This window comes from Labeo rohita, chromosome 13 (genome assembly GCF_022985175.1).
Source record: "Labeo rohita strain BAU-BD-2019 chromosome 13, IGBB_LRoh.1.0, whole genome shotgun sequence".
In the NCBI taxonomy this organism is placed as follows: Eukaryota; Metazoa; Chordata; class Actinopteri; order Cypriniformes; family Cyprinidae; genus Labeo; species Labeo rohita.
The window spans coordinates 31679195-31693371 of NC_066881.1; the positions used below are offsets into that span (position 1 = coordinate 31679195).

Consider the following 14177-nt stretch of genomic DNA (forward strand, 5'->3'; position numbering starts at 1 on the left):
TGATTCACTTCAAATGTTGACTACTGTATATATGTATGTATGTATGTGTGTGTATATATACATAACATTGTGAGAGCTGTATATATAAATGTCAGAAATGTAAATAAATGATATTTAAATATTTAATCATTTTGTAGTAGTTTATAATTTATTTACATTTCTGTTTACTAATTTGCACATATAATGTAAACCTGAAACACTGAGGAACCTGAAAGTGAGTGATGCTTCTAAACGTTCCATTTGTCCTGTAATTTTGCCACTCTGCTGGAGATGTCCTGTTCTGTTCTCTGCTGGAGATGTCCGCCTGCTCTTTCTCTGCTGGTCTGGATGTTCATTTCAAATAAATATTTTGCTTAACTGCTGGCGGATGTTCTGAGGTTGTAAGAGTAATTCAGAGACTAAGGAGATCCACAGACATTAACCCTTAAGAGGAGAACCCTCCCTGTGCTGTGCTACATAAACAATCAGACAATGGTGGATGTGTTTTAGGTCATCCTTGAAATGTTTATCTGAGAAACATGACATTCATACATTACATGTTTTTGTATCTGAAGATGTGTTAAATGTATGTATAGATTTGGAGTCTTGGGCATTTTGGATTGGTTAGTTGCTACATTTGTGTGCAGTGTAACAAATCTATAAGACTGAAAAGTAATTTTGGCAAACTCTGCTGCATGCATGCTGTATTGGTGAGCATTTGATAAAGTTTGTTCTGATTTTCTGTTTTGTTGACCTGATGGCCATGAACATTTAGTGTGCCATTTGGGACAAGGACTTTGTGTGGTGATGACATGAGTACAGTGGCTGTAGGCCAGTAACATTCACAAAAACAGTAGCTCTCACATCTCAACCTGATCTTTATAAACATTGTTTGTTATTTTCATATAAAACAGGAAAGATCTTTAGGAAAGTGGGTCTCTTTTGACTTGTGTAATGACATCCCTACTAACCTTATATATTGTTGAGGTCAAAAGTTCACATATACCTTGCTGAATCTGCAAAATGTTAATTATTGGACCAAAATACATACAAATGAAGATTATTTATTATGTAGTACTGATCTAAATAAGATATTTTACATAAAAGGCACGTTAATCCACAAGAGAAAATAATAGTTGCATTTATAAAAAATAACCCCATTCAAAAGTTTATTGATTCTTAATACTGTGTTGTTACCTGAATTATTATTATTATTTTTTTATTGTTTAGTGATGGTTGTTCATGAGTCCCTTGTTTGTCCTGAACAGTTAAACTGCTGCTGTTCTTCAGAGAAATCCTTCAGGTCCTACAAATTCTTTGGTTTTTCAGCATTTTTGTGTATTTGAACCCTTTTCAACAATGACTGTATGATTTTGAGACCATCTTTTCACACTAAGGACAACTGAAGGACTCATATGCAACTAAGTTTCAAATACTCACTGATGCTCAAGAAGGAAAAAAAACAATGCAGTAAGAGCTGGGGGTGAAAACTTTTGAAAAGAATAAAGATGTGTTTATCATATAAATATCATATTTATTAAATTTACTGCTGCCCTTCAGAGGCTTGGAGCATCAGTGAGTGTTTGAACCTTCTGTAATAGTTGAATATGAGTCCCTCAGTTGTCCTTAGTGTGAAAAGATGGATCTCAAAAACCATAGACATTGTTGGAAAGGGTTCAAATACGCAAAAATGCTGAAAAAATGTTTGTGGGGCCTAAAAGGTTTTTCTGAAGGACAGCAGGCATTTTAACTGTTCAGGGGACTCGTAAACAGCTATCACTAAACAAAAAACACAACAGAATATTAAAAATCAAGCGTATATATGTCACGGTGTAGTCGTCGTGTGCGGGGAATGAAGCAGGAGGAGAGCGGAGATCCAAAGAGTGCCGTTTTATTTAAATAATCCAAAGTGTACAATAAACAAACAAAGGGAAAACAGCAGGGAACCAGCAACCACAACGAAACAAACGGAGTAACAATGTAATCACCGACAAGACACCAAAGGGACAAACAACCTTATATACACAGACAAACCAATCAAAACAAGACAGGATTTGACAATGACAACTAACAAGGAACAGGAAGACCAAATATGGGCACACACCGGGAAAACAAACACAAACAGTCCAAATGGCACACACAGGTCTGACAATATAAACTTTTGAACGGGTTCATTTTTATAAATTCAAATTTTATTTTCTCTTGTGGACTATATGTAAAAGTCTTTCATGTGAAATATCTTATTCAGGTCTGTACTATATAAAAAATAACATGCATTTTGTATGATCCCTCTTTTTTGGTAAAATAATTAATGTTTTACAGATTCTGCAAGGTGTATGTAAACTTTTGACCTCAACTGTATCTTTCTTAAGGGTGAAGTGTGTCTTTTTTTTTACATGCATATTATATGTGGTAATGCAAGTTGTGCAGAAACGTTTAACCAAATTGGTTTCTTGTTTTCAGGGAACAAGGAACTCAAGCATGGAGAAGGAGTGGGGATTACTTGGCTTCCTCCTTCTGTCAATATGTTTTCTTGTCAGCAATGGCCAAAACATTGGTAGGGACAGGATTTACTAGATGAGATTATTGAGTTCATTTGTATTATTCTGATTGTTGTTGAAGTTAAAATCTCTGGTTTCTTTCTCTCAGTCTGTACACAGGAGATGGCTGACATTGTATTCCTGGTGGATGGCTCTAGCAGTATCGGGATGGAAAACTTCAAAGAAGTCAGACAATTCATCTCCTCGCTCGTAGACAGCTTTGATGTTGCTCCTGACAAGGTCAGGATCGGTCTGGTCCAGTACAGTGATGCACCGCAAACTGAGTTTTTGCTCAACACTTACCAGAACAAACAGGAAATTCTCAGCTACATTCGAAATCTGCGTTATAAAACCGGTGGGAGGTTTACTGGCCAGGGTTTGGAGTTCATGCTGAATCAACACTTTGTGGAAAAGGCCGGAAGTCGAGCGCAGCAGAATGTTCCACAGATTGCCATTGTTATCACAGATGGTGATTCTCTAGATGAGGCTGAGTCAAAGGCTGTAGAGCTGAGGCAAAGGCAAATCAAATTATTTGCCATAGGGATCAAAGATGCAAACGAGATGTTGCTGAGACAGATCGCGAGCGAGCCGTACGATCAGCATGTCTACAGCGTAACAGACTTTGCAGCACTGCGGGGAATCTCTCAGAGTGTAACTCAGAAGGTGTGTACCACTGTAGAGGAAACGCAAAAAGAGGTCATCCAGACGGCAAGAGGTAACATATTACATTGAAAAACGATTGATTATGTGCATGTAGTAATAATAATATAATAACTTTATTTTTATGTAGCGCCCTTAAAACAGTTTCTAAAGGTGCTTTACATAATAAAACAAACAAGTAAAAATCCAACACACACATAACCAATTAAAAACAAACTAAGATATAAAAATCAGAACAGTTATAAAAAAGCTAACCTAAAAAATTAGTTTTTAAGTAAGATTTAAAAATACTTAGATTTTGTGCATCTCTAGTAGTGCTGTGCTTCTGAGTCACGGCTCTACTGGAAATTTTTGAGTAAAAGAATCTGCTAAGAGATCAGTGGCCAGTTGCAACAAACCAATTTAGCTCTTTGTTGACTTTTATTAGGGCCCAAGCACCGGTGCAGCAGGGACCCATTTGGAATTGCACAGAGTCTTCTACTAAATGAGGGCTTAAACATGCTCGAAAACTGATAAAACTGCACACATCCCAAAAGTGGTGAAAATTTACATTTGATATAGGTTTCAGAAGTGGGTGTGGCAAAATGGCTTGATAGCGTCACCTATAAAATTTCAACAAAGTGCCCCTTGAGCTATGTTTCACATGGATGTATGAAATTCGGTAGACACATGTAACACACCAATACCTACAAAAGTGTCCCCCGGTACGAAGTCCGGAACCCAACAGGAAGTTTGTTATTTTTGAATTTTCTTTGCAAGTTTTGTGTCATTTTTGCCATTTTCAGACCTTGTATTTAAACGAACTCCTCCTAGAGATATAAACAGATCAAGTCCAAATTTGGTCAGTGTAATCTAAAGCCTTTTGTGATGTTAAATTGCAAAGATCTTGAGTTTTTGTTGTAGGACATGTCCGTGGCGGCCTGACAAACTTCGATGTTTCACCATGAAAAAGGAAGTTGGTGTAATTCATGTATACAATTTCCGTTCTGCACCAAAATTTGCATGTCTGATAAGAGCCCTGTCCTGAACACATGACCATATTCAGTTATAGTCATAGCGCCACCTGCTGGCAACAGGAATAACTTGTTTTACACTAACTTGTGTGTCCAATCTGCATTAAACTTTACATGTTTGGTAAGAGTCCTGAAGACATCTAAAGGCCAATATTCAGTTATAATCACAGCACCACCTGTTGGCAACAGGATACATCATGCTTTGCACTAACTCAAACATACTATGTTCAATCTGCACCAAACTTCATGTTTTAGTGCTGGCCTGAAGACATCTACATGGCAATGTCAGTTATAGACATAGCGCCACCACCTGGGAGCAGGAACGTTGGCAAGATTCTGTCTTAAAATGATATTTGTGTTATTCTGTGTTATTATAGTTCAACTAAAATTCTTCTGTTTGCTCTAGACTGCAACGAAACTGCTCAGGCAGACATTGTGCTCCTTGTGGACACATCTGGTAGCATTGGAGTGAGTGATTTTGAAGAAATGAGGAAGTTCCTGCATTCTTTTGTGGACGGATTTAATCTAGAACCCGACAAGGTGAGGGTGGGACTTGCCCAGTTCAGTGATAAACCATACCAAGAGTTCCTGCTTGGTGACTATTTCGATAAGAATGACCTACGCCGAAAGTTGAATAATCTCATCCATTATGGAGGAGGCACCAACATTGGTCTGGCCCTGACTTTCATCCGTGAGAAATACTTTAGTCTGGCCAGACAAAATGTTCCTGGCATTGCCATAGTCATCACAGATGGGAATTCAAATGATAATGTGGAGGAACCTTCCCAGAGTCTACGAAAATTAGGAGTTTCCATCTTTGTCATCAGGGTGGGAAAGGGCAACATGGAAAAATCGCATGCCATTGCTAATACCCCACATGAGGAGTTCTTATTCGGTATCAACAGTTATCAAGAACTGCAAGCTCTAAAAGAGAGTCTACGCAACAAAGTTTGCTTTACTGTGACACTCCAGTCACAAGGTAACAGATTTTATTTGCATCTACACACTGAAAATAATTCAGTGTTCTTGAAAATAAACAGCTTGAAATTAATACAAACAAAACAAAAACGTTCCTCAAATGTACTAGCGTTGAGTCCCATCACCCTGAAACTACTATCAACTGTTGTCTGCACTCTAGTATGGGACAGTTTATTGTTTTATTGTTTCGATGTGAATAATTCTATTCCTTTGTTTCCATTCTCTTCAGCTTTTGTGCCAAAATTTGCTGATCTCTTCATATTGGTTGATAGCTCAGCATCTAGACAGCAAGAGCAAACAATAAGGAATTTTCTCCGAGGACTGATCTTGCAGCTCAACGTGGGAAAGAATGCTAATCGTGTCGGCCTTGCTCAGTTCGGTGAAAATGTCAAAGAGGAGTTCCTGCTAAATACTGACAAGTCCAAGAATGAGATTTTGTCATCTATTCGCAGTATGACACTGAGGTTTACAGGGGAGCGACGAATTGGCAATGCAATTGAATATGCTCACAAAAATTTCTTAACTAGTGCCGCTGGAAGCCGTGTCTCGGAAGGGTTTAAGCAGTTTCTGCTGGTCATTGCAGCTGGAGAATCTGCAGATGGTGTCGTCCAAGCATCCCGCTCAATTCCAAAAAAATGCAGTGACTGTTTTAACTGCTGGCTTGGGCAGAGCTGATGAACATGAACATGAAATGGAGTGCATTTCTAGTCCATGGACACAACTACAAGTTAGTAGGTAACATCCAACAAGTGCAACAGAAAATTAAGATTGCCATTGACACATGGAAAGATGCTCCTGTTTCAGAAGGTGAGTGTATGCATAATCATATGCTTTCCATAAAACCCATAAATGTTTCTCTTTTGTTTAGAGTTTTAACTTGAAAAACTGTTACACAGTATAAAATCCAAAAGACTCTGGTCTTGTAACGTTCTCATGTTTTTTTGACAGAGTGCATGTTTGACGTGGTGGCCGATATCGCTTTTATTATTGACCAGTCCAGCAGTATCAAATCCAAAAACTTCCAAATTGTGCGTGATTTTCTCATGAACACCATCAGAGGTCTCGACATGAGTAAGGGAAACATTAAAATAGCTGTGGTCCTCTATAGTGACTACCCTCGAGCTGATGTGCACTTCAACACCTTCAGTTATAAGACTGATGTCCTGCGCTACGTCAGTAGCATGCCATATGGTCGTGGTAATACATACACTGGAGCTGCTCTCGAGTTTGCCAAAAACCAGGTGTTTATCAAAGCAAGAGGCAGCAGAAGAGATCAGCAGGTTCAGCAGATTGCTGTTGTTATCACTGATGGGAAGTCAATGGATGATGTGGCCCCAGCTGCGACAGAATTGCGGAAATCTGGCGTCACTGTTTTTGCGGTCGGTATCAAAGACACCAAGGAGGATGAATTGAGAGAGATCGCATCCTACCCACATGAAAAGTTTGTACTGAGTGTGGAGAACTTTGATAGACTAAATATACTTTCACATATTTTAACCAAAACACTTTGCAATGAAATCACAAATTCCATTATACCCCACAGAGACTCACATGACTTTGGTAAGAATTTTTTACTCACTTTCTATTAAGTTACTGGCCCTAAAAGCACAGTGATGATGAAAGAAAAATTTCTAATGACTCTAAATCTTCTTTCACTCCACTGCAGGTTGCATGCAAACAACCAAAGCTGAAATATACTTTCTTCTGGATGAATCTGGAAGTATACTCTCTCAAGAGTTTGAAGATATGAAGAACTTTACCAGGCAATGGCTTGATGCATTTGAGGTTGGACGTAACCATGTGCGCTTTGGGTTGGTGAAATTTGCAGACTCCGCAACCACTGTTTTCCGATTAAATAAGCATAACACAAAAGCTGAAATCAGACAGGCAGTGAATGACCTCATCAGTCATGGGAGGGGGCACCAGGACTGATCTAGGGTTGTGAGAAATGATCCCGCTATTCGAAGAAGCTGAACAAACACGTGGGGAAAAGGTTCGGAAGCTCCTGATTGTCCTCACAGATGGTGAGTCAAGAAATACGGCAGAGCCAGTAGAAGTTCCTGCTAAACTTCTGAGAATAGAACAGAACGTCACCATTTATGCCATTGGTGTGAAAAATGCATCTGTGCCGGAGTTGGAATTAATAGCTGGCAGCCCAAAAAGAACATTTTATGTCAAAAACTTTGATTTCCTTAATGAAATCAAGAAAAGCATCATTACAGAAATATGCTTCTTTGAAGGTGAGGCATATGTTTGCACATTTGCACATTTTGTTTTTTTTTGTATGGGTTAAATAATACAGTGCATGCATACAAATGACAAATGTTGGTATCCATTTGATTCTTCTGTTTTTTTTTTTTTTTTTTTTTTTTTTTTAAATTTTTTAGAATTTGTTTCAGGATTCCTTTCACAGAAGTTCACTTTATGAATTTCCTTTTTTAGGTTGTGAAGGTCTTTTTGCAGATGTTGTCTTCCTGCTTGATGGATCAGAAAGTGTTGATGCTCAGGACTTTAAAAAAATGAAGGAGATGATGGAGCTTATAATAGACAAGTTTGCAATTGGACCAGACAAGGAGCGTGTTGCGGTTGTTCAGTACGGCACTGACACAAATGAGGAGTTTTCCTTAAATACGTTTGATAATAAAGCTACAATGTTTGAGAAAATTAGAAATATCAAACAGATGAATGGAAAAACAAACACTGGAAAAGCACTTTCAAAAGTATTGCAATATTTTGAGAATGATAATGGAGGACGCGTCGATGCTTTAAAGTTCTTGATAGTTCTTACAGATGGAGAAAGTAGGGATGATGTAGCCAAGCCTGCTAAAACCTTGAGAGAAAGTTTAATCAATGTTAACGCCATTGGTATGAGACATGCAAACAGATCTCAGATTCTTGCCATTGCTGGATCCCATGACGGAGTGTTCTTTGAAGATGCAGTTGCTTCCCTGAAAGAATTAACAACTCAGGTGCTTCACAAGATCTGCCACACAGGTAGGTAAACCAAATCTGAGATATTTAGGAGGTCAAATCATGTCAGTAAACTCTTTTTCAAATGACTTCTAACATTATGATCATGTATCTTTCCAGAATGCAAGACACCAGAACTGGTTGACATAATTTTCCTTGTGGATGCATCTGGAAGTCCAAATAAAGATGGTTTCCAGGAAATGAAACACTTAATAAAACACACAGTCAGCAAATCTGTGGTTGGAGAAAAACAGGTGCGATTTGGCGTTGTCACCTACTCTAACATCCCTCGTTTGGAGTTCACACTAAAACAGTACTACAGTCAGGATGATGTTCTGAGCGTTATCTCAAATCTCAAAGCTTCAGGGGGAACCAGAAACACGGCCCGAGCCCTGATCGATACACTCTCCTACTTTGACAAAAAACATGGCGGACGACGAGCAAAGAACATTTCCCAAGTGCTATTTCTGATTACAGATGGCAAGGTTAATGACTTAAGTGGTCTGGCAAAATGGCGTGAATCACTGGCCAAATCAGAGGTCAACTTTTTTCCTATTGGTACCGAAGATGCGGATGCAGAACAGCTTAAGGAGATGGTGGGAAATAAAGGAAAAGTGCTCTTTGCAAACACCTACAAGGATCTGCATAAACTACATAAACGGGTCACCCAAGAGCTCTGCAATCTTACCAAACCAAGTAAATCTTATTCTTATTGTTAAACGCTAACATGTAAATAGCCCCTAAATAATGAAAAGCTTCTACATTTTCAATGTTGCTTTCCAAAACTGTTGTTTATCCTAATGTTTTTCTCTTTCTCTTTCTAGTTTGTGAGACGGAGCAATCAGACCTTGTTTTTTTAATTGATGGATCAGAGAGTATTGATGAAAAAGGTTGGAATACTATCAAAAAAACCATGATTGAGGTTGTGAAAGTGCTGAATATTACTCAAGACAACTGGCGAGTGGGTGTTGCCCAGTTCAGCAACATACTCCTGCATCAATTTTACCTGAACACATACACAGATCTTACAGAATTGGCAGAAGCTATAAACAAAATTGTACAATGGAAGCAGGGTACAGATATTTGGAATGCCCTAAGAAATGTGAGATATTACTTCACTAGAGAGAATGGATCCAGAATAGATGAAGGAATTGCTCAGAATCTCCTGCTGATCACAGATGGAAAATCTGATGATAAGAAAGACTCGAATGCATTAGCGTTTTTTAGAAACAATGAAATAAAAATAACTGCCATTGGGGTTGGCAAAGAAAAGGACATAAATAAATTCATGCTGCTTAATATAACTGGATCTCCTGATCGGGTCCTTATTGAGACCATTGAAGGCCTTATACTGAAGAAAACCATAAAGAAAATTATAAATTCACTCTGTCCAAAAAAACATCCCACTAAGGGTAAGTAATTTGTAACTTGTTTATTGCAATGTAATTCTTATCTGTCCCTAAAGCTTTCTTGAACCTTGTGACCCACTGTTTTGTTTGAACAGACTGCAATATTGACATTGCCTTTGGGTTTGACGTGTCCAGACAAGCAAACACACAATCTCTGTTGAGACCTCAGGAGGAACGGTTGGTTACTGCAGCCATCCACCGAATCTCCATGATGGGTGATCTGTGCTGCGTTACAAAGGACAAGATTACCACTAGATTTGGCTATAGGCTTGTGTCCGGACAAGATGGGAGTGTTCTGGATGATTTTGAATTTGGCAATTACAGTGAGGATGTGGTCAAAAAAGTGATGTTATTGCGACCTAAGGCGACCCTGGCTTTCAACGAGTTTCTATTAGATTCCTTCAGAGAACTGTTTAAATCCTCTAAAGCCAAGGCAAAGGTGGGAATGTTTTTGAGATGGATAACTGATAATCAGAATGATTGTCAACTATGTATTATATTCTTTATGTTAGTGTTCCCTTAAAGGGACAGTTTACCCAAAAATGAAAATTCTGTCATTAATTACTCAGCCTCATGTAATTCCAAACCCATAAGGCCTACAAATTAAGATATTTTTGATGAAATCCGAGAGCTTTCTGACCTTGCATAGACAGCAACTCAACCACCAAGTTTAAATTACAGAAAGTTAGTAAGAACATTGAAAAAATAGTCCATGTGACATCAGTGCTTTAAGGTGAAATTGTGTCTGTAAGAGTATTATTGGAAAAAAATATACATTTTAAATGATAAAAATAAGGGCTAATTTCCTATTATGTAGGAGGATCTACAACCCACTGTACTGTAAATGACAATAGATTGAAGAGGCCAGCCAAACATGGTTGGGAAATCAGATTTAGCACACTGGTTTACATTTTTTTTTTTGGTCACTTAGGTTCATATCGAACACTAGGATCGTATTAGATATTTATTGCTCATTCAGCTGATGGTACTCAGAAAATTGTATTAACACAGAATGACGCTGCTAAATCCCCTGATATTTAACCATATGTTTGTGTCTAGGTTCTGATAATCTTCACAGATGGGCTGGATGAAAACATTCAGCGTTTAAAGGAGAGTTCAGAGAAACTTAGGAAAAGTGGTAAGTGATATCTTTGGCTATGTCCACATTAATCAGGATATATTTGAAAGTGTTTTTGTTTTGTCCACACTAGCGCTTTCAAGCGTTTCCAAAAGTTGTTCACCCACATGTCTAAAAACATGTAAATCACCTTGCTGCATATGCATAAAACGTAAGCTGACTGAGATTTATTGAGACTAGACAAAAAAAGTTATCAGTTTATTAGCAAAATATCCCACCACTTGGTGGTGCATCCAGGTCACATTAAAATTGCTATTCCATATACGCAGATGTCCAATTGCTGTGTTGTGCTGCAAAACAGGAAGTACATTTCTGTCATATTTGTAATGTAATATTAAAGGAGAACTCCACTTCCAAAACAAATAATTTACTCACCCCCTTGTCATCCAAGATGTTCATGTCTTTCTGTCTTCAGTTGTAAAGAAATTATGGTTTTTGAGGAAAACATTTCAGGATTTTTCTTCATATAATGGACTTCTATTGATGCTGATTTTGCTAAAATTAACGAAATGACTCAAAAAGATTCGTTCATTTTGCTGAACGAGACTCAAAGGTCAGAGTCTGTAAAATGATCCAAACTTCCCATCACTACTACGAATCACGTCTAAGATCATCGTCTGTGTACTCTGGCTAAAAAAGGTAGAGTATGGCAAAAAAATTCCATCTTATTTTCTCCTACAACTTCAGAATTGTCCGACACGTTGTACCTTTTTGTTTGTAAACAGCGTTTGACTTACTTGCACTTTCTTAGTCTTTGCGCGTTCGCTTTGTAAACACTGGGTCTGTAGATCCACCTAAGTTCCACCTGACCTTTCGACATGATTCAATAGTATGTCATGAATGCGCATGAACCTGTGCTACATGAGCTTTTGTGCTTAAAAAGTATACAAATTTTTATTTATTGAAAAAAATGGCCAATCGTTTTGCTAAATAAGACCCTTCTCCCTCGGCTGGAAGTTCAAAATCGGGGGCACAATTGAAGTCCATTATATGAAGAAAAATCCTGAAATGCTTTCCTCAAAAACCATAATTTCTTTATGACTAAACACAGAAAGACATGAACATCTTGGATTACAAGGGGGTGAGTAAATTTGTAACATGGACATGAACGAATCTGGAGGCGTAGGATCCATAAGCAACCGTTTATTAAACAGGGAGAAGTTAAACAGGCAGAGTTCGGCAACAACAGACTGATATAGTGCAGGCAAATCCGTAGGGGTAACAATAGTCCAAGCAAGAGGTCGAGGCAGGCGGCGATCAAAGGGAATAGTCCAGGTAACAGGCGAGATACGATACAAGGTAGGCGGCAAAGGCTCACAAAAACGAAAAACAGTCCAGTCGGTAACGAGAAGGCAGTCCGTGAAGAAAACGCTCAGGATTGCTAGCATGGCCAAACAAAACTTCACGAGGAAGCCGCCGGAGTGGCGTCCTAAAATGGCCGACCGAGTGGAAGTGACCCGGGCGACCCGAAACCGGAAGGCGGGGTCCCAGGTACAGGGTGATGGGAAGTGAAGTGTGTTAAAAGTCCGGGGACGGTTCCCGCTGGCGGCGGTCAGAGGGAGCCACAGAGACCGCGTTTGTGACAGAGCCCCCCCCCCCGCGAGCGACTCCTGGCGCGAGGAGGTGCCCGACGGGGGGCTGGTCGATCTGGGTGCAGAGAGTGGAAATCCGTGGTGAGTGAGGGGTCCAGGATGTCTTCGGCATCGACCCAGGATCTCTCTTCAGGACCAAAGCCCTCCCAGTCGACCAGATATTGAAGACGACCTCTCCGGCGTCGGTAATCCAGGATGGTGTTGACACAGTAGACCTCCTCGCCGTCGATGATGACAGGGGGGAGGCTCCTGGGAGGCGGTCCCCTCTAGGTTCTCCACTCCTTCCGGACCGACAGCGGGCTTGAACAGAGAGACATGAAATGTTGGTGAGATACGGTATTCTGCGGGGAGTGCCAAACGAAAAGAAACAGGTGTAATTTATTTAACTATTTTGAAGGGAACCACGTACCAGGGATTGAGCTTTTTGCAGGGTAGGCATAACCGGAGGTCCCGTGTGAAGAGCTAAACCCACTGACCGGGTTCATATGGAGGGTTGGGTCGGCGTCTGCGGTTGGCCTGGCTCCGGGTACGATGCACAGCCCTCTGTAGGTGTACGTGAGCTTGATCCCAGGTCTCCTCGCTGCGCTGAAGCCATGAATTGACTGCTGGGAGTTCTGAAGGTTCCCCGGACCAGGGGAACATGGGTGGTTGGAAGCCTAGGGTGCACTGAAATGGGGTCAAGTTAGTGGCAGGTTTCCGAAGGGAGTTCTGGGCGTATTCGGCCCAGAACAGGTAATGGCTCCAGTCCTCTTGATGATTTTGGCAGTAAGAGCGAAGGAAGCGGATTAATTCTTGATTGAGACGTTCGGCCTGCCCATTAGCTTGTGGATGGTACCCGGAAGTGAGACTAATGTTGACACCCAGAAGGCGGAAGAAACTGGCCCATAGACGAGAGGTGAACTGTGGTCCACGATCGGATACAATGTCCTCAGGTAATCCGTAGATTCGAAAGACCCAGTTACAGAGTAGTTCGGCTGTTTCCATTGCTGTGGGGAGCTTTGGCAGGGGACTGAGACGGCAGCCCTTGGAGAATCGGTCGATGATGGTGAGGATGGTGGTGTGTCCTTTGGAGGGAGGTAGATCGGTAATGAAATCGATGGCGATGTGTGACCAGGGGCGCTGTGGCACAGGCAAGGGCTGAAGGAGGCCGGCGGGCAAGCGAAGGGGTACCTTGGCGGTATTGCATACGGAGCAGCTCCTGATGAAGTTGATGGTGTCCGAGCGAAGGGAGGGCCACCAGAACCTGTTACTGACCAGATGGAGGGTGGCCTCAATGCCGGGGTGACCAGAGCTAGGAGCGTTGTGGACCTCGGTCAGGACTCGTGAGCGTAAGTTGGGGGGCACGTAAGTGCGATTGTCAGGGCATTCGGCGGGTGTTGGGTCCTGGGTTAGCGCTTCCTGAATCTCAGTCATGATGTCCCATACCACAGGTGCCACAATCATGGAGGTGGGAAGAATGGTTTCCGAGGAGCTGGTGGGGGTTTCAGGTTCATGAATGTGGGAAAGGGCGTCCGCCTTAGTGTTTTGCGAGCCCGGACGGTAGGTGACCTGGAAGTCAAAGCGAGTGAAGAACAAGGACCACCTAGCCTGTCGGTGGTTCAACAGTTTCGCTGAGCGGAGGTATTCCAGGTTTTTATGGTCAGTTAAAACAGTGAAGGGGTGCTGAGCGCCCTCGAGCCAATGCCGCCACTCCTCTAAGGCTAGTTTGATTGCAAGCAGTTCACGGTTACCCACATCATAGTTCCGCTCGGCTGGGGTCAACTTGTGTGAGTAGTAAGCGCAAGGGAATGTCTTGCCAGGCTTCCCCTGCCGCTGGGAGAGCACCGCCCCAACACCAGTACTGGAGGCATCCACTTCTACAATGAAAGGTCGCTCGGGGTCTGGGTGGTGGAGAATGG

The 14177-nt window shown here is 41.0% G+C and overlaps 1 protein-coding gene across 1 annotated transcript in view; it reads left to right on the forward strand.

Moving 5' to 3' along the window:
• Positions 1 to 14177, forward strand: part of LOC127175221 (collagen alpha-6(VI) chain) — a 48850-nt gene that overhangs the window by 2581 nt on the left and 32092 nt on the right. The window contains 14 exon segments of the mRNA XM_051126160.1: positions 2443 to 2536; positions 2629 to 3234; positions 4599 to 5171; positions 5400 to 5791; positions 5793 to 5888; positions 5890 to 5977; positions 6119 to 6730; positions 6837 to 7075; positions 7077 to 7410; positions 7613 to 8164; positions 8261 to 8836; positions 8965 to 9552; positions 9645 to 9988; positions 10609 to 10687. Of these exon segments, the coding sequence (XP_050982117.1) occupies positions 2443 to 2536; positions 2629 to 3234; positions 4599 to 5171; positions 5400 to 5791; positions 5793 to 5888; positions 5890 to 5977; positions 6119 to 6730; positions 6837 to 7075; positions 7077 to 7410; positions 7613 to 8164; positions 8261 to 8836; positions 8965 to 9552; positions 9645 to 9988; positions 10609 to 10687 (5173 nt within the window).